The sequence below is a fragment of the Falco cherrug genome, chromosome 14, assembly GCF_023634085.1.
Source record: "Falco cherrug isolate bFalChe1 chromosome 14, bFalChe1.pri, whole genome shotgun sequence".
Lineage (NCBI taxonomy): Eukaryota > Metazoa > Chordata > Aves > Falconiformes > Falconidae > Falco > Falco cherrug.
This window is the reverse complement of record NC_073710.1, coordinates 3,520,721-3,542,417: the sequence shown is the minus strand read 5'-3', so window position 1 is coordinate 3,542,417 and position 21,697 is coordinate 3,520,721. Positions and strand designations below refer to the sequence as shown.

The following is a 21,697-nucleotide window of genomic DNA, read 5'->3' as shown; positions in this document are numbered from 1 at the left end:
TTGGGGGGCTGCGTTTGGGGGGTGGTTTGTTGGGTTTTCTTCTTCATTTCCAATCTGCAAATACAAATCAGATGTCTCGCCTTAAACCTGCTCGTCCAAAAATCTTGAAGGGCACAGTGACAGGACACAAGCTGCTCAATTCTCTCAAACTTGAGTAAATGTTTCCTCTGCTTAATCAGCTTTAAATAAAGAAAACATGTTTAGACAAGAATGCTTTTTTTATAACTTATCTAACATGTTACTGCGGTTTTAAAAATAATTTCAGTATTTTTCTTTTGTGCATAATCAAATTTTAGTTTCTGTACAAATAGAGCTAGACACAAATAGCGAAATCAGTTATTCTACATTAATGTTACAACAACAAAGGAAAAAAATCCAAACATAATTGCATACATAAATGAATGTTGATACAGTATGTTCTCCCAGCTAATATCTCAAAGCTATATTTAGTTGGAAAATAGGTTTTTAAGGGTTACCAGTTAAGGTGAATAAACCTCTCAAAACAGTAAGGCAAAGCCAATTGAATATAGTATAAATCATGTCTGGATTACTGACCTTAAATACTTCAGGCAGCAGTCTGGAAAAAAAAGTAAACAAACTCAAAAAAAACATTGACAGCATAAATAATCTTCTTTCTTTTAGTTAATGTGCGCTTTTGAAAAATTAGCATAGTAGATATTTTCTTGGCAAAGAAAATATTTTAAGAAAACGTTGAACAAAATTTGAGCATAGTATAGAAGTGCTACCTCATGACAAAATTAGTCCCAGAATTACTAAGCTGTTTAGCTTGACAGAGTGTAGTTTAAAATTGTTTTAAAATAACAAATAAGCAAAAAAACCCAAACCAAACAAACAAAAAACAAACCCCAAACAATCCCACCTACAGAAGTGGCAGTCCGGATAGTAGTTGCATAAATTCCTGTAAGCAAGACTCCTAAAACTGAATCTTAGTGCCTCTTCAGCCAACATTAAGGCTTTTTCTTCAGAACACACCAAAAAACCACTACTATTTACTACAGAACTACAAACTGCTTAATCCATAGGTGTCCAAGCCAAGAGCATCTGCATTAGTTTTGATCCAGCGTCTCCTGGATCCTTTATAACTTCTCTGCCAAGACAAATACACTTGCTGATGGCCGGAATGGAGTCTCTTTTCAAACTTTGTTGCCTTCCTTTGCCCTTTACCAGTTAGAGCAAGCTGGGCTCTGTTTGGGATATGAGCGGAAAAGAATGAGGCAGATCCTCTACCTGGGCGTCTACATAAAGTATACTACTTGCCCACCCCCCACCCCCCCCAAACCCACCCATCCCTCCACACACCCCCTTTTTTTCTTACTGCTGAAGTTTGTGCCTGTCTTTGTTCTCTTGTTTTTCAACAGGATCTGGTTAATGTCTTTAGGCTTTTCTAATCTCCACCTTTGAATGTGCTCTTTTGTTTGGCTTCCCCTCTTCCCATCCTTCATTCCTACAGGAAACGCTAATTCACTTGAAGAAACAAGGGATCAGAATGCATGAGGGCACCTGGATAGGAAATTCAGATGACATTACCAATAACAATTTCAAAGTAACTTACGCTGTATGCTGCTACTTAAAAGGTGTTCTGAAAACCAGTACTTTTTTCCGCTTAGATCTTTGCAATAGTCAATCTGTACAAGCTGGTGGATGTTTGGACGGGAACTACATAAAAGCAGCTTCTTGCTCTTTAGTTGTCCCCTCTGCTTTTCCTCCCCTGCCCCTGGGCTGTTTGGCTGCCTTTTTTTTTTTTTTTTTAACATCTTTCAGCGAGCCTGCCCTCTGCCCCGCTCCCCAGGCTAATGTTTCCCTGTGTGGACAGTGGAATATTTAGGGCTGCAAATAGGTGTAAACAAGGCAGCTTAAGTGACAAGAAGCAGGCAGCTGGTCATTTCTGTCCTTTCCCATATCCATCATCCATACGGTGCTCTGTTGTATGCTTATCTAATAAAGGTCCCATTTCTTCCCACTTGGAGGAAAAAAAAAAAGCAAGCTAGTCGGTTAGAATCAGTCTAGTTCTATGGTGAGGCCTTGTTAATTTTTTTTTCCCCACTGTTTTTAAACAGTGCTTCTAGTGTGGTGGTTTACCTACCCATCCCACTGTCAAGTTTTAGATTTAAATCTATCGAATACTGTTGATCTAAAATTTAATCTCTTGTGGCTTGCAGTTTAGGAGTGAGTTTACCTTGGATTTTATAGCTTTCTACAGCGATGAGATTTCTAACGTGTACAACTGCATGTAACTGTTTTTAAGGTATTATGTTAGGCTGTATTCAGCAAATCAGGATGACCTTCTACTAATCCTCTTACATTTTGTTACTCATTGCATCTCCATTACATAAAGCTGGAGATTAGAAAATAGAGTATGTGGACTTGATATAAATCATAACTAGAAATCCTCTAACAGTTTTGTGTACATAAAGCAGTAAGTTGTTTTGTCAGACACATTCCATGTAGAATTCTAAGCCATTTGCATTCATTCATTTTAATAGTTCTGTGATAATTCTCTAGTTGATAAATTCTCTTGCTGGGAAGCTCAGGGATTATTCTGATTTTTTGCTAGAAAATATGTACATCTTTACAGGTAGCTTTTTACTGTAGCTTCAGCTTAACTTCTGGACAATCCCAGTAGAAACTAATAGGAAAGTACTGGAGAATGATTGTACTTTGTATTTATCTAAGTATTTAAAAATTGTGCATTAACAGGTCATTCTTAATTAAGGCAGCGTCCTGCCAAACAGCATTGAAGGCCTACAGAAACAAAAAATACCGAATGCTGGAGTCTAGCTTAGGATGGAGGAGAGTGGCTCAAAAATGTCTTGTTTGAGTGTAACTCAAATTTGAGATGTTCTTAAGATGTACATCTCAAACTCAAGGCGTTTTTTTTACTCTCCTAAGTATGGAACAAAACGTTGCATCTTGCAGCATGCCCGACATGCATTTGTGTGACAAGAACTTGAGCCTACATTGTACATGGAACTCCTGGATTATTCCTGTTGATAAAAGGCATTCCAAAAATTATACTAGTATAAATTGTTTAGTAAGGTTTTGTCCAAACTCCTCCTTTCTTAGTAATCTGTATATTATATATATATTATCAAGCAGTATGGAGATAGAATTGTAAACTGCTTTTTACTGCTAATTCTTCTCGTAAGCTTATGGGCTTCTGCAGTGAGATGTTGAATTTGAGTAAGGTGATGAGGCAGAACCTGAAATGTATTGGAAGAGAATTGGGAATCTGCTTTTAGTAAATAGGTGCTAGGAATTAAACATCTCCAGACTAAGCAGTAGATTAAAAGGAAAAGGTTGGAACAGTGAGGAAGGGTGAATGAAAAGAATGTTACTGTCTGGGGTTCTCAGCAGTTAAAGAATGCTGTAACCGTGTCTTCCAGTGGATTAATTCACTGTGTTCATAAAATCTGTGCCAGCAAGGCATCTATTGAGAAGACAGGTTGCAGACTGCTGATGTGTAAAGAACTTCAGACAAGTCTCTTCAGTCCTCAAGTACCCATGACCAGCAAACGTATCAAACTTCCTATTGCCCTCCGCGAGCCACAGAACACCTCAAATAATTCAAAGTAAGCTCAAATAGTTGCACCACCGCAAAAAGATTCCTATTTAAGAACTAGAAGAGGTTAGAAACTTACTCTGTGAATGCAAGTGACGTGACTACATCATGGTGCAGGCACTTGCAATAATAGCAGAACTGGAAGGAGTTAGGCATGCCCTTGTGACGCTGGGAAAAGTACGCTTGGACACCTCCGCACTGCTTTCCGCTGCGCAGCACGTATGCTCTAGCTCCATGGCACACACTTAATACTTACCATGTTAGACTCGTCTATCTTCTTGCGTGAGAGAAAGGGATAAACATATGACTTAAATGAGTTGGTTTCACTATGGTACGTAAATACAGAGTCATAATCATAATGTGAACAAGGATATTTGTTATATATCCTATATATATTTGTGCTCCACAGGCACATTCAGCCTCTCTCTATAGCTATAATTGTAATGTGCACAGGAAGTCCATACTCCTCCTAACATTTCGTACAGCCTCATTTTATCAATTAAAAAAAAAAAATAGGACTTAGCAAAGTTGGCATTGAACTTGAAATTACTAAAAGTAAGCCTGGTGTGGCATGGTGACTTGCAAGGCAACCTACCATGTCCTGAACGTTTGCCATTGCAGCCATGGCCTGCCATGTGACTGGTTTTGATCACAAACCAACAGAATCAGCTGCCTGCTCCACAGCAGAGAAGACTGAGCATTAATTACAGCCTGGCAGCTTTTATTTTTTTTTTTTTTTAAAGGGAAAGTTGACCCTGTACTACTTGCTGGTCATGCGGAGTCAAAGCCAGGCTAAATATACTGCCCTAACAAATGGGATCTAGCTGCAGGGATCGTCACAGAGATGCAGCTGATAGAGTTTTATCTGGAGCTGACAAAGAAGGCCTATGTTCACAGAAGCATGCGCTGCAGTCTATCCATAATGTTCTTTGAGGTTTACTGATCCTCACTGCCTCTGTAAATACAGCAGTTGACTCATCTGTCCCCTAAAATGCATGAATTCCTTGGTGGATGCAGCAATACTACCAAACCTAGACAGTTGATATGATCTGCCAAACCATTATATCAAACTTCTTTTTGCAAAGGATACCAAGTACTTACTTGAGCAACACTGCAAATCCATCACGCCTTCTAGAATATATTTGGGGATCTACTTTTCTAAAACCAGTGACATCTTCTACATTAAGTCCCATTTCCCACGCATCATACTGCAGCAGTAGTAGTAAAGGATGCGCAGGCTAAACTTTTAATCACGTGATACAAAAAATGAAGTTGTTTGACTCTTGTAGGAAGAGATCCTGAAAACCAAATGGTGTAACTCCAGTAGCTTTTTGGTCTGTATCTGTAATAGAACCGTCATTTTAAGTTGACTTACTGCTTTGACCCAAATCTGGTGCAGGTAATAGAGGGTTTACATTTTCCCTAACCTTTCTGTACTTAAGGGAAGAGCCAAGACAAAGACGTGGTTCATAAAAGTATGACATTTTGGTTGGTTAAATAGATATATGTACAGGATGTCATTTTTCTTGAGTTCTATTTCAGTTTAATAGCTTTAATTTTAATGTTATATTCTTTCAGTACAATACACATTTAATATTGCTTAAGGAAGTATAAACCTTTCCCAAATGTTCATAAAATTACGAGGTAGAAAGGTCTTTTTAATGTCTATTTATCTGGTACCTCAAGTTCTATCTAACTTTAGCATGCATTGAACAAAATCTTTATGCTATATTACACACTTTAAAAGGCTGTTGCTTTATTTACCACGTTTCACGAACAACAAATACTGCGTGCCCAAGGCAAGCGCATGCTCCATTCCAGAAGGTGCTGGCTGGAGACAGGTTACATGTGTTACACGTGACTTTGTCAGGGATTTAGAAAAGCAAAAACTGACTGCTGTCAGCAGCTTTGTTAAGACATGCAAGAACCTCAGAATCCCTCTATGAAATTAATTAGAAAAAAATGCTCAGAATCATATTTCTTTGCTAAAGTGACAGGTAATCCTTGCTATATAAGCAATGCAGACTTACGGTACAGAGACTGTTGCCTAAAAGAGCTAATTAACTTCACTGTTCTCTCTGGAGGCTTTTTGTCAGCATGTTTGTTGTCTGCTCCTTTGAAAGCCTGAGCTTTAAAGAGGATTGCTGGTAAAAGTTAATTTGTTTCATCCCAAGGTATTTTTCTGCAGATCTCCCTGGATTCATTAAATCTTTATTTAAATGTCACTGTCTTGCAGTTCTACTACAGTTGGTGGGGGAAAATGTTCTTAACGTCCTATTATTTGACGAGCTTTTGTCCTCCGTCTACTCCTTTCCTTCAAGCTGGCAGTGGACATTTCCATTGAAACCCAGATGGTGCTTTCCACTTCCTGTTTCAATACACATAACTTTATGCTTTAAACAGTTAAGCATGAGGAGTCATCCAAAGGGGTAATTGGTACCGCTTGAGTTTCAGGAGGAAGTAAAAATAGACTCTCGTTTTCCCAGGAGTCATCCCTAAGCAGGGCTTAGAAACCATGCTGGCAAAGCAATCGTGTGGCTCTATCCAGAAGGCACAAATTAGCCAGTTTCTAGAGCAATTTTGTTAATTGTATTAAATCCTAGTTTACTAAACATGCAGCTCTGTCTTGGGCAGGAAAAAAACCCCAAACCCAACCCAGCATACTATAGTAACCTCTGCATAATCGCTAATTGTAACCGAATAAACATGCACTTGTTGGCTAAAGTAATAAATATACTGTACATTTTTCCTCCCAAGAGAAACAACTCAGTGGAATGCAGTTCTCTGCTTCCTACTTGGCTTCTCACATTGCCTTGGTCTGATAGAGCCACCTATACCAAGATAATACTCAGTTTTCCAACACCTCAACCTGTGTGTGGCCTGACTGCGGATCAGTACCTTGGGCAAATGGTACAGACAGTCTGACAGGGAAAGGGGAAACTAACGGCTGTTTACAGCAACAGTTTCCTGTGTTTAAATTGTAGGAAAAATAAAGGTTTTATTTACTAGTACTCTTTCACCTACCTGGTTCAGTAGAGGTGCTGTCAAGGGGCATAAGCACTTTTAATTTGACCACAGTAAGTAAAGCAGATTGAGAAAATTGCAGAAAGAAGGTTCTAAACTAACACAAATGGTAAAATGAACTTTATCTAGTACAAAATCCATGATGATACAACTAGGAAGACATCCAAAAATATTAACAGTTACCTTTATGGCTCTGGCTGCTAACTGAAAACTAACTAAATATACAAGATAAGTGATACCGTTTTTAATAGGCACTCTGATAATTTATAAATAGTTACTTATGTCAACATATGTAGTAGTTGTGAATGAAACTGAGTATTTAAAGTTAGTGCTATTAAAAGAAAACTGAAAGTCACTTCCTGGTTGAGTGAACTGTAACTTCTTGATTTAGTCCAGTCAGTAGTTATGTCTGTCTTCTTCTCTGACACAGACAGTTTTATCTCTGACCTGGAATACCAGCCATCAGGTTCAACAGAGAAATGGACTCAACATTCAGCACTCATGTCCAACTCCTATGTGGAAAATCTAGAGGGTGAGTCTGCTTACTGAAACGCTTCAATGTTTGAAATTGGAGCACGAAGGAAAGGGGAAAGTGTTGTAACAGTCTTAACATCTACAAGTGAAAAGCGCTATGTAATACTTAAGTATTGCTATAATTGGACACCTGTGTATTCTGAAATAGTTGAAAATTCAGGAGTTGTGAACCAGGTGTACACTCACGCAGTAAAAACCTCCACTTACAGTATGTGTAGCTGCCACAGAACTTCCTGAGTGATGTATGATCTAGTAAAACAGAAGAGGATATGAAAATCTTAAGCCAAATATGGGCAAGGGCATAGAGTGGCCAGATCAGTTAACCATGAGAAATTTAGAATGGTTATCCTTTTTTAAAAGGATGAAGCCATGTCAATTTAAACAAACGGAATACCTAAGTATTTGGAATACAGATTCATAAGTAGATTTCTAGTTGAATGTGCACTACAATTGTGAAAGATCACCTGGATTTATTTTAAGATGCTTTCAACTTCTTTATTTCACATATAAACAAGATTACGCACTATGACTCTCTTAAATGGTAATAATATTAAAAATTGGCACACAGTATATTGGTCGTGTTTGTGTTTATACTCATTCCTCTTAAGTGTTTTTCACTTTATTACAAACATGCCTAAAATGCCAAAGAACTATACTGTTCTTTCTTTTTTTCCAATATAAATATACACACATATATATATATAAACACATATAACACATTTCACTTTACTTTCCCCATAGGTTTTTAAAGGGGATATTTGTAAGTGTACAGTAGATCTGGGATTGTTAACAGTAAAGTAACCAAGCTTTGTGTATAGCCTTAATAAAACTCTCACACAATTAGTGTGTAGAGTGATCTTAAGTTTGCCCATGAAACTGAAGTAAATTGCGATGTTGGTCTTTCAAAAAAACTGACTTAGTTCTCTTTCCTTACACATCAAAATGTTATTAGTAAGGTAAGTAGCTGCTGTTCAGAATGGCAAAACTAGGGAAAGGACTCTGTACACTAAGTCGACATTTCTGTATCTAGAAACAGCAGATCAATTAGTAAAATACCAGTTATGGCTTAGATTATTTCTGTGTTCTAGCCTATATCCTGTGGAAGAACATGTGCTCAGAACCTCTCTGGTAGGTACAGAATAATTGTTGAAGAACAGGAGTTCTTGAAAAATTTAAACTCAATTCAATAATAAAATAACCCCCAAATACCAGTATCATCAACTAAAGAGTAACACACAGGTTGGCAACCCCCAAACTTAGAATTAGGAAATATACACCGACAGGTCCCTTTTAAAAAGGGCGCACAAAGCGAAAACCAGCCCCGTAGGAGAATATGCACACACACAAATGCTAGCATCTGAAAAATACAATGGAGAGACTGGCATTTTAAAAAAATTAAATAACAGGTATTTTAGGTATTTGGTGTAAGAAAGATAGTCAGTGTGGTGCTACTGCAAGAGATAGCATTCTTCAGGGTACAGAACCATTCTACTACCTTTCCTGTGTAAACCTTAGTGTCACATCAGACAAGCCAACTGTATCAACTAGTGGTAGAGAATGCTTACAGATTTAATGTTCAGCTTAAACTAGGAAGAGTATCGCTTCTAAATTATACTGCTGAACAGGAGAGGAACCATAACCATAGCGTGCGTGCTGCAGGAGATCAGACAATCTGCAACGGCAGGAAATACGCTAATGGAATACTTGAGTCATCCTTTATAGAATGGCTAAGTGTGACTGCTTCATGGAGCACTAAGTCATGAGAGGAACCCACAAGGGGAAACATCTCTTTATTTGGTCCACAGAAGCATGCAGTAACTGCTTAAAAGATTTTTTAATTTTTTTTCTTTGTTTTGTAGCAGTTTCAGCATTACAGGCTCTGACAAACTAAAAAAAGGGGAGTTACAGGAAAACAAAGTTAAGAAAAATAGTTGCAAACAGTCCGCAAACTGTTTATGAAGGTTCAGATTAAGCGTACAACTATTCTGCAGTGAGACTGCAAGCTGCTTTCAAATTCAGAAAAGAACATGAAAATTATTAGGTTAAATGTGAAACCTGGCCAGCAGATAGAAGACAATTCAGGAATTAAGTTAAAATTCAATAATTTAATTTAGAAAACTTTTGTATTGATGTTTGCAGTTGAGGAACTAGAGATTCTCATGCCAAAGTCCTTTGGAAAAGGGACATGTTGCAGGACCTGTCTCAAGTTGAAGTATCAGTCAAAAGGTTTCAGAACAGACAGATAAACAGGCAGTGACACAGTTCACCTCAGCTAGATGATATGCCAGACAACAACTCTGAAAGAGTAAGCAACCGTTGAACTATTAACTGTAATGTATAGCCTCTTGCTTAAATCTGGTTTAAAGCCAGGGGACTGGAAGTTGGTCAGTGTGATGACACTGCTGCTTAGCTATTCAGACTAGTGAAAACCAAAAAGTGTCTAGAAACCTCTCCAGGAAGGCCTTGTGATTAAAGAAAATCAGTTAAAGGAGTGGAAATTAGGGTAAGGGAAGGCAAAAAGACCAACCTGCCCTAATTCCATACATACCACGACAAGCTCTCTGAACTATTCTTATTTAAAGCCATCTTGAATTTAAATGGACAAGTCTATGAAAACTTGCTCAGGAGTGTTAAAAGTAGTCTTAAAAAGGTGAATAAATGCTGGGAATGCTTAGGGAACCAGCCAAGAACAAACAAATACTGCTAATACAGATCTGTGATGTGCCCGCATCATGCCCTGACGTCACAAAAGAATTGGATGCATACGTGGTGTTTTGGTCAAGGACAATTAGCACGACCAAAGATTTAGAACAGAAGTTACATTGAATCAGCTAGGACGCTCCAGCCAGAAAAATGAACGAGGAGAACACGCTAAGTATAATAAAATGAATGGGTGGCACAGGAAAGGTGATGCAAAATACTTCTTGGGAGACAAAATAATAAAAGTGTCCACCAAGCAATCCTGCGGCAAGTTCAACGCATATACAAAGCATTACTACAGCTCTACATAGTTAAACTTTGGAACTCACTGTCTCAGAGTAGAGTGGATGACAGAATTTTGCACAGACCTTGAAGACCCTGGGGAGAAAAATCCAAACAGGACCACTCGGCACAGAAGATGTCTCTGGCCTGGGAATTCCCTAGGACAAACACATGCTGGAGGCTGGTGGTTTTCCTCAGGTCTCTACTATTACCCATTACAACCCATTAGTTGTTGAACTGGCTGGCTTATAGTTCTCCACGGAGGTTTTCAGGCAGTATTTTTGACCTAACAAAACCCTAAAATGCTTGGTGGTAACTGCCTATTAGAGAGATTCTGTTGTCTTGTAGAAAGTATAGATGCTGATTATAGATTACTGGCTTCCTGCAAGGGAATGAGAGGTCACTTGCGCTATTCCCAGAAAGGCCTTTAGCTTCAGGAATTGCTCATCTTTTCCTTTGTGCTCCAATACAAAGTATTTGTTCCCTTAGCATTCACAGCTCTAGGGGGGGAATTAAGTAGAGCAATCTAGAAGCATGCTCATATTTGGTTGGCATTTGATTTAAAAAGATAATGCCTTTACTTCTGATGTTAGAACTTCAAACACCCATGCTGGAGATCATGCTATGTCTAAATATCTTTTTATTCTAATATAAAATATTCAGTAAGGTGGCACAGGTATATGTTGACTTGATAAATTATGGGTTGGTCTCAGACTGAGAGAATAAATTAAGGTGACATTTGTAGAACTGATTAACAGTGGGGAAAAAAGGCATAGATACTACAAACATTTCAAAGCTCCAGTTCTTAAAAGAGGAACTTGTTTGTCTAAATTTTTAATTTATCCAAAATACTCAGCAACTTATTAGTAAAAGCACCAGCTTTCATGATGTTGTCATGCTTCTTAACGCAAGAGCTTTGTTCTGTTCAAATCGGCTGATGTGAGTAACTTTTTGTAGGTGAGAATTTCTCCGGAGAGGTTGGTCACTACTGCTCACAGGAGGCATCTCTTGAAACAGCTGATAAGATTACTGCCCCTAGCTATATGTGTCACTGACAGCACAAAAGGCTGGGCTGTTCAACCTAATTTTAGTTATCTTAAAACTTTGGACTGCAAATTGCGACAGTTTTAAGAGAACTTCATGAACAGTCTGGCAGTTCATGCAGCAAACAGCTGGAGCAGTAACTATCAGCTGCCCTGGTGCAAGGCTTCAGTGACCAAGAGGCAAAGCCCTCTGCCCAGAAGGTACAGGCAGGAGCAGGGGGCACGAGGCCTCCCAGGAGCTGTGGCCCAGTTTTCTGTGAGTCTCAGTGGCTTGGCTTTCACGTGTGCACTTAGCAGGGACTTAAAAAAGCAAACAGAACACTATGTGAAATCAAAACAATGGGAACAATGCAGTAAGAATACGTGGTTGCTTTCATTTTACAAGCTTGACAGCAGATCCAAAAGTCAGAGCTAGTTCTCCTCTACTCTGGTCCGCTGGTATTGATGTTAGTATGCGGCTTAATTTTTTTGCAAGATTATAGGGGTTTGAGCCTCCAGATGACTTTCAGTGCCTTTTTCAATGCAGCATGTTCATGCTTTTTTGATGCAACACAAAGGGGAAAGAACAAAATCAAAAAAACCCACAAAAACCTTTGCAACACAATACTACAGTATCACTAGCGCTGACGAGTCCAATCTAATCTTTGTAGCAGAAGGTTTTCCCCCACCATGTTAAAAATAGATTGTGCAGAACAAAATTTAAGAATTTAACTATTAGTATAAATTTACCAGCCAGCTTACACTCTGCATAAGAAAAAGGTGAAACTATAGCAAATAAAGTAACAGCTGAAATTCTCAAATGTGGGATAACTACCAAAGAGGTCAATTAAATAGACTTAGGAAAGTTGTTAAAAATCATTTCCATTTCACAGCCCAATTTGAAAACAAAACAAAACAAAAATACCAAACAAAAAAAAAACTGTATAAGTTTTCAAAATGCGTTTATCACAGCAGTGGAGGAATCTGCCACATTTCTATACAGTGCAGCATGTGCCACCCCCTCTCCCTTTTGATCTGATCCAGTTATTATTAAAGGTTGCCGCCTAAAACATTTGATGACGCTTTTGATGCTGTCCACTCAGTTGACACTGATCATCCAAAACAGTTTTAGGTGATCAGTATATAGTAAATGAGTACTAAATAGTAGTTAGGCCTCTATAATTAGTATGCAAAATATGAAGTTCAGGGTATGGGATTAACAGTCAGAACACCTGGCACCAACCAGGCAGTGACTGAACTGGGGGAAAAGCAGGGAAGAAGGTAGACTGAAAGAGTCAGGGTCTACTCACAGAACAGTTCACCTGCATCTTAAGTCTCATGAGCCTGGCTCTCTTCAGAGAGCCAACAGAAGTATAAATGCCACAAATGAACCTGGCAGACAGACCACAGAGAACCTTAACAGCATAACTGAGCTCTGTATTACTGAATCCCAAACAAGCTCTGCAGCCTTCCCCTTGAAACTTGTGCTGAAGAAAGGAAGGAAATTTTATAAAAAAAAATAATTGCATGTATTAAAAAAGCCACGCAACTTGGTTTCCCAGTATGTAATTGCTAACTGGATGGCTTTTAAGGTTAAGCAAAAGGTATATGAAATCTTTCTAATTACACTTCTAGGACAACATAGCCCACGCAACCCATAGTTGAAAATCAGAAAGGTGGGATAAAGTATTCTGGGAAGTGTAGAAAAGAAGTCATCTTTTGTTTGTAAGGCATCCTTAGCATAGCCTGAGCTCTGTCCTGTCTCAGGACTGTAGATACTGACTTCCTCTCCCAATTCATCACCTAAGAACTTGGATTTTGCTAGACAACATTATAGAAGACCTGTGTTTACGTTCATGAATTAAGTTTTCAGTTTCAAACACAGACTACTAAATGTTCCGAGACTGACCCTGTGTGGAAGAGGGTAATATGTCATGCATTCAGATACTAACCTTTGCGTTTCTGTTTTAGTCTTTAAAAATAATGTAATATGATTTTCTCCGTCACAAATTAATACAAAAAGTAAAACACCTTATGACTTTACCTTCAGTCATGTACATTTCTATGCAGAATTTTAACTCTTCCTACCGACTACTTGATTTATATTTTAAACTTCTTTAAGTCAGACAAGTTAACGACAGTAATGCTGGTAGACACAGAATGTCCTTCATATAAAGCCAAATGCTTCCCAGCTTAGATACATGCAGGCATCTCATTATCTGCTGCCATAAAGCAGAGTTGTACATCTCTTCAGTGAGCTGTTCCAAAGGACTTCCAGGCTGCCTAATTTTGGTAAATACTCAATATGGCTTCTTTGGGTTTTTTCAGTCTTTAAAAGACCAGCTTTGGTTTAAATGCCCATTCCGGCACCTGCTAGCCCACATGCTGGTTCATTGCCCCGCACTGTCCCTGTTGATCCCTCCCAGCGCTCCCAAGAGTGTTGGGCACTGCCAGCCAGGCAGCTGGCTCGGCCACCCTGTGCCTGTTAGGGCATCACTGCCCGCACCCCCTGCCCAGGGCTCTGACGGCCGGCAGCCAGGCTGCTGCACCGCACAAGGTCAGAGCACTTGGATCTCAGCCGCTGGGTTCTGCAGGCTGTGCTTCCTTCAAAGCGTTTGTACCATCATCTGTACATAATCTAAATCGACACGCAGTCCTCCAGAGTCTGCAAGCTTCCCCCATCCCTTTGTTGCTTACAGATTTCCAGACAGGGCACTCTTGGAAAGTATAAAATTGGAAGATGTGTTAGTCAGGAGGCTACGGTCTGTGAAAAAGTGAAAAAACACCTTTGCCAGGCACAGCAGAAAAGTTATTCTGGCCTTTTACTTAGGCCTGCACGGCACTCTGACAAAACACTGATTAAGATTCTTCTTTTTTAAAAAAAAAAGCACACTTGAATACTGGTTGGGTTTAAAAATCAGCAATCCTAACAAAATTACTATGGCAAGTAAAACTACTCCACCAGAATTTTCTGTTGAGAAGAAGAGAAGGTACAGCATTTCCCTTAGAGACGGTACATGTTTCGAATGGAAATACATATAATCAGATAAACCTATATTGGCTACATGCTAGAAACGTTGCTAAAAATAGTTCTCCAACAGCAAAATGAAAGGCATGACAGAGCTATTGAACTCCGCTATATAACAGCTTATTGTAAACAAATCCATGGTTATTAAAAAAAAATAATCTCAAAACCAAACAAACAAAAAAGCCAAATTAACCTATAACTTGAATTTAGTACTCCACATAATGAATTATGCAGAACTTTGGCAAATAAAGCACCATATGACCCAGCTATTGTATTCACAGTGTAATGTGATTTGAGGAAAACTTAATGCCACGTGGCTACGTGCTGTTCAGTGAAACACCTTTGCCTGTGGGACCTACAAACCGTTGCAACAGTATAGACCAGCGTGCTCTAGTGTCATCAGTACAGACACGTATCACCTATCAAAACTTAAAGGAAGTAACCATCTTCATAATTTCAAAATATAAAAGACATTTAGCTATATTGCTTTTTATTGTATGGCTCATGAAAGTTTTAGTAGTGCTGAACAGCTGCAGTATCTGATTTGCACAAAGCGACTATTCAGCAGCGTACAGCTGGTAATAGCTGTTAGAGGTCCTGTAGTCAGAGCAACTTAACGAGCGCCCTGACAGAAGCTGGTGGAGCATCCTTCTTATAAGTGAACAACTAAATTTTGTTTAAAAAACAAAAAAAAAGTCTTGTTTTTTAATGGCTGCTCACTTATGCATTGTGTTGACGTAATAAAAATAGTTGGAAAAAGTACCCTACCTGCGCTCATGCGGTTAAGTTCACTGACGGAAAGATTTTTTTGAAGGCCAATAAATTGCAAGCCTTGCAATGCTCGAGGGACTCTGTTATTACATAGCTGGTCTGAACTATTTTCACCTTTGGCCTGCAATAATGTGTATTTTTAACAAGCTGTCCTTGCATTCATGCAAGGGAATACCACTGCCACCGATTCACTTTTAGATAACAAATACCTGCTCTGTGGTTACATACGGGTATATGACCTAAGGTGATTTTAAAGCTTTTCTAAGTAAACTAAAAAAATATAAACCAAACTTGTTTTCAGAGTTAGATTTTGTATATCTCACAAGTATTTCAGAGCATTCGCAATACTACTGCATTTTCTTTCAGACCCACTTAATGCTACCGCTGCAGCAAAAGACAACGCTCAGACTGTTGAACACTATAAACATAAAGAGCAATTTACACTACCAGTAGATTAATTTTGTTATGCTTCTGCCAGAGAGGAATGGTTAGTAGGAAGCTAAATCCTGCTATGGAAAATTAAGGAAGCATTAAGAAAGGTGGTGAAGTATATCAATATTGTTCTGTAAATAGAGAACAAAAGAGCAAAAAGCCTAGGTTCCACACGTCTTAAGATTTCCAGTAGGAGCAGATTACTAGCAAAGCAAAATTTATTTTGTTTCTACTGGGAATGGTCCTTACTCAACAAAAGGATCCCATGAAAGGGATCCAGACAGACTCATGGCAGAGGCTTTTCTTTTATTGCTATAATCCAGCACATTCAAAGTCTTGCTGAATAAGAGATGCTGTTTACCTACTGCGACTCAATCATGGAAAACAACATGCCTCTTCTAACTATTAAATAATAACCCTATTTTTCTTATAATCCAATAGTTATCTAAACTTTGTCATTAATGTGGTATTTTTCATCTCCACTTAGAATACTACTGTTTCTTAAACTTACCATTGCCAACTTTCTAAAACAGATATTCATATCACTCCATTTACACTTATCCATTAGAATAATTGGGTTTGTCATCTTCCAGACTCAATTATACTGCAATCAATTATCTAAGCTTTAGGGTAACATTCCAAAATCGTTGTTTGCTGATAACTTAAGTGCTACTTCATCATATTCACAGCGGTGTCCCTCACTTGTAAATAGTAATAGTTTGCTAATCTTTGTGAATTTCACACACACACAAACTGATGCGACCTGCATTAGTCAATCATTAGTCAATCATTTCACTATAGAAAAGTTGACTGATAACTAAAAAAGTTTATTACTGCAGTTTCAGAAATGCAATTATTAAGAAAACTGGCCAATTAAATAGGTATATAGTATTAAAAAGAATATTCTGTTAACCCAAATCCAAGTTCTGAGGAAGTTCTGTAAGTAGCTTGAAAGAGCCAAGAGTTAGTTACTTGTGCCTGTAACACTCTTGAACAGAAGGAATTCTGTGGGGAAATTGTACTGAACCGACCTGTGCTGTGCCTTTGGATTACCTGGTTGTCACGCATATGCATGTGCTTATTTTCTTCAAGTGTTTTAGGGATCCATCGACATGGATTTGGTAAGTACAAAGTGCAAAACTAGGAGAAAATAGGACTGGGGGGGGTTTCCCCCTTGCTCAACTATTACTGAGGTTAGGTTCCTCATTCATCCTCTGTTTCTTAACTGCATCAAGGCTTAGCACTGAAATATTTCTTTTTAGAAGTGATACACTGATGAGTCCTGCCTTTTCAAAAGCATAAAAAGTCATTTTTTTGCTTTTTTTTTTTTTTTCTTTTTTTTTAGTGAATGAGATTATAGGAAGAGATATGTCACAGATCTCAGTGTCACATGGAACAACAATGGCTGGCCAGTCTGCACGTGCATGTCCTGGATCTCTGGAGACAAGAATATCTGATGGAATCCAGTAACGGATAAGCTTACAACGGAACATCCATGAAAACTTAACAGTTTCTCTGAATATTTCTTCATCCTCTTCCTCCTCTTTAGACTTACTGTGCTTCCAACTCTGTGGCCTTTATGAACTGGAACAGTGGATCCTTGCAAAGCCCTTTTAGTGGGTTACATTTTTGATGTAGAGACAGAGCATTTTAATTATAGTTCCTGAGATGCTGTAAAGAGACTTCTTAAAATGGACACACAGAATCTACACCAGATATTTTAACTGTTTTAAAGTTACAAACAAGCTTTGCTTTTTGCATTTAAATAGAATACTTTTATATTGTAAGTGCTTCAGATGTGGGGAGATGTTAGTTTGCTCATATAATATTCACAGTACTGAATGTGGAAAAAGATTTAATACACATCTTCAGTGTGCTGCTTTCCCTTAGAGATAGTGTAGTTTGTAACTGATGATTTGTAACACCTTTTGGTCATTTTGGAAAACCTTTAAAGCTTCTATTGTTTAATTTTTTTTTAATATGATCTTCCAATGGCAAATCAGTCATACCTGTCATCTGAAGCCAATGCCACGGAAGCCATTGTGTATACAAATACTGTAGCGTTTTCTTTCTTAGATTCATAGGAAGCAAAGCCAAATGTAGATCTGCACTTGTTTATAAACTGAAAATGTTACTTGATAGGCTGCAAAAAGACCATTCCATCATGAAAGTGTTGGGATAGAAATGACATTCCAAAATATAACTTTTATAACTTTGTGGATAATCTTCCTGTTCTTTATTAGCACAGGCTCCTTCTTGAAATAGCTTTTTCTTAGAAAGTTACATTTGTAATCAAATTTGAGCAGTAGGATTTTAGATTAAAGAACAGCAACATCAAAGCCATGTTAGATACAGGAGAAATTTTAATATTTGCTGAGGATCTAAGTGTTCCTGCTTTCCCTGCAGAATATGGTTTTGAAATCACCAATTCAGTGGCATTTGAGTTTTCCATGCAATAAATCACTTGATCACATCTGTTTCTTTTACACGCTGTATGCCTGATGACCATGCCACTCAGAAGTCCTATGGAGATGAAAATTACCGTTCCTTAAATTTAAGCTGTTTATAAACATCAGTTTGCTAACAAGTAATTTGCTGTCAATTTGTGATTAGGTAGTATGGTTTGCTCATGTTTCATTGTAAACGTGTGAAGCAGAAGCTACCAAAGAAATAGACAAGATCCATAGCAGTTCAAAGGATGCGTTTCCCTTACCCACATCATCCCAGACATTTGAGACTATCTGTTTACATAGTTAGTAAAAATCTCAGGCCTCTATGATTAGAAACCTAGGAGAGGATCTGAAACTGCCTGCTTAGGCCACAAATATTTCCCTCCCCCAGAAGACGCTGTCGTTTACAAAGCTTTCTGATACGGAACATACAGGGTACAACAATAATGGCAAAATAAGACCAGAAATACATGGAACCTCAAAGCATTTAAGATGTTAGTTGTAGTTCCTCATTTGGGTGAGCCATGATGCTCTAACGAAAATTAAAAGTGAATGCACTCCAAAATTTTGGAATGTAGACAGTGTGTTTGCATTGAAACTAGTTCAGACAATTGTGGACATTTCAGTGGTTTAACATACATGGAGTACACGCCTCTTTCTGTAGAAAATTACTGTAAACTTAAAATTACAGCAAAATGGTCTTAAAGCAGATACTGTTACTGAATTGTAATACCTGTAAGAGCAAACAAATTCCACCAATGTTTCATTTTGGCAGACAGTCATGGGGAAGACTATCCGTTGAGCCTTTTGCAGGCAAAATTTTACACCTAAATTTAAGTCACACCCAAGCAATACCATGAAAGTAGCTATAATTGCCTCTTTGTAATAACCGAATCATGAACTTTTAAAAAGACCACACATTAAACAGGTGAAATTACAACTTTTATCATGTACTTCCACTTAAGAGTGTAGCCTAAGGCTACTATCTTGACATTTCATAGTTATTTCAAACAACTTAATGCAAGGCCACTATGTGTGTGTTGGGAATCTTAAGCATCCTTTTTGTGAATGTATTGTCCAATAATGCAAATTTAAAATTTGCAGGAAAAAGTTGGCAGGGCTGTAATCTGAAAAGCGTGATATTGTAATTGTCCCTCAGCAATGGTGCTTTCCTCTGTCCTCTACTAAAGATCCTAGAAAAGGATTCACACAGAAATACATCTACTTATGGTTTTGACACCTTAGAAATAAAAAAAGTACAAAAACCACCACACAACACTGTAAGCTACGTAATTGTCTTCTGGCTACGTGCTGGTGGCAAGGCATGTTCCAGTTTTCATTCATGTATTGGGTCTTTTGCATTAACCGTTGTTTGTAGGAGAATTCTAACTGAACAGCTTTTCATACTGTATGGGATTTATGCTCCTTTATCCTACTGGTACAGACTCTCCTTGCAAGTTCTCCAAGTAGCTGGAATTCACTGTACCTAAATTATAGGAGCCCAAACAATCCGGAGTTGCTATGCACTAAATTTTCTGATGCCTTTAAATACCTTGATGCCTGTAGACATAGAGACGCTTTCCTATTTAAAAATTAAATAAAAAAAAATATATAGCTTTGGATACTAAAGCAGTTTTGTATTTGCCTTGTAAAAGCTTCAGTACAAGGGTCTTATTTTAGCTTGTGTGATAATGTAGGTAAAGACTGTTACTCTTGTATAATTTTAGTGATATAAAAAGCACACAATCTCTATTGGACTATGCAAATTTAATTAAACAACAGAACCCGGCAACTGTTGATACTTTGTTGGCATCCACTCCCTTGCCCTTAAGTCCTTTCTTCTCCCCGAGTACTTTTCCAAAACTTTGTAATAATTTAGATTATCCTGAAGGAAAGCCTTAATGATGAGGTAGCTTTTCTATAAGGAGGGTCAAAGATCAATGTTAAAAACGAATAAAGGGTAGTATATTAATCCGGGGGGGGTGGGGAGGGTGGGAGGGTGCGGTGTGATTTCATGAAATTACCATAAACTAGCAATCTGAATTTCTGTAGTAAAATTTTCATGTTATCAGGGGAACTGCCATCCTTTTTAAACCAAAGAATGAAAATAACATGACAGTTTTGTTCTGATACAAACAAAGCTTTGAAACTCTATTTTTGATACTCATAATGGATGTCATTCCTTGAGGTTCAGAAATCATTCAAATTGAAATTTTATATTTAAAAATGTGGGACAATAAAGATTAAGTTCTAGATGTTTACAGAGCCTTGTATTGTAATTTCATGTACATTTTGTATTTTAAACATTTTTGTAAGTTATGATTGCAGTGCTACTTGCAGAAATAAAGGGAAAAACTTGCATTTAGGCTCTTAAATCATAGTGTTCAAATAAAAAAAAAAATAATGCAAATGTATTGTCATTTATTTAAAATGCAGACCCGAATGCAGAGTGGGAAGAAACTCCCTATCTGTGATGCAGTGGTGAACAGCTATGCTCAGGTGTGACATACCAAATGAGGGACATTTACCATGGCCCCTTGAAGGGCAGCAATTCTGAAGCAATTTCAGTTTGGGACTCAAAGCCAGCAACAGCAAGCCTGTACCTGCGCAAGGAACGATCAGCAGCGCTGACACAGCATCGGTCTGCACAACAGTGATTTCCTATTTGCAGGTATCATTGTTTCAATTAGACGATCACAAGATTATTTAGAGAAATTAATATACCAGAAATGACTATTCAGGGAGCACATCATAAAGGGTAATTTCCACTCCTGAAAGGATATTATCATAGGCAAGTGCAGTTAAACTGTTTCAAAAATAGATGTAAAATTCCTACAAAGTCTAAATTGTTTGCCAAATCTTGGCTGATGGTATAGTAGATTGAGGTCTTAAAAATCTCTCTCTAGTCTCAGTGATATTAGTGTTACTGAAAAGATATTATTTTTATCTCCCTCGCAGCTTTGTTACAGGGTTTTTTACTTGTCTGTGGGATCCCCAGGCATATTAAGGTACACGCCTGTTCCAAACTGCACACTGAAGCAGTTCTGGCCTTTGGTTAGCAATGCACACCTGACGAGAGAGCAGAGAGCCACCATCCCACCGGGATGTGCTCACCTTGTGCAGGGAGAACACAGGCCACTTCAGGATTAGGTTCTTATTTAGAGCGCATGTCCTGACTGATTACCTTCGCCAATGTTTTTTATCTATAAATATAGCAGAAAGAGGTAGCTACAGTGCCAGTAACTGAATGCAAAGTAATTATATCTGAGTTTTACTAAAAATAGCACAAGCTGTCTAAAAGCTCTTCCACATGTTTTCTAGTATGATTACCCAGTATATAATTAGCATATGCCAACACTAGTAATAATCCATGGATTGACTGCGTATACTTTGCTGTCAATTCAAGTCGTCTTTTAGGTGCAAACAGGCTGAAGGCTGATTCACTGAGATTGATAGGACAGGATTGATGATAAGACAGGATTGATGATAGGATGTGCAGTCACGCCAGGGCTTTTAAAGCTGAGCATGACTAGCCCTGGGCACTCACCCTGACACCCCTGGCTGCTGCGCTGCAGAGAGGGGACTTTATTCCAGGCATTATGAAAACTTCAATTCTACTTCGAGAAAGACTGTTCTGTCATTTCAGAGAGAAGGAATGTCAGTTTCTTTACAAGAGTATTAGAAGTTTCTGCTCATTTAGGACCCCAATGCAGAGGAGGTGCTGGCAGAAATCATGGCCTTTTAATTCTCTTACTGTAGCTGGTATTGCCTTACAGTATTCCCCAGCACTGCTTGTGCTGTCTGCTTCCCTGTTTCCAGGCTCCTATCCTTCCTGCCATCTCACCCAGCCTAACTCAAAATACCAGCGTGTGCT

At 38.2% G+C, this 21,697-nt stretch overlaps 1 protein-coding gene across 2 annotated transcripts in view; it reads left to right on the top strand.

Annotated features, from left to right (window-relative positions):
* The window catches only part of NFATC3 (nuclear factor of activated T cells 3), a 74,736-nt gene extending 54,503 nt beyond the window's left edge, over nucleotides 1-20,233 (top strand). Inside the window, exons 10-11 of one of the 2 annotated variants that reach the window (XM_055726830.1) lie at nucleotides 7,035-7,136; nucleotides 16,719-20,233. In XM_055726830.1, the coding sequence (XP_055582805.1) occupies nucleotides 7,035-7,136; nucleotides 16,719-16,843 (227 nt within the window). In that variant the 3' untranslated portion in view covers nucleotides 16,844-20,233. The remainder of the gene's footprint in view (nucleotides 1-7,034; nucleotides 7,137-16,718) is intronic. The other variant, XM_055726832.1, reaches the window with a different exon arrangement.
* Nucleotides 20,234-21,697: the final 1,464 nt, after the last annotated feature.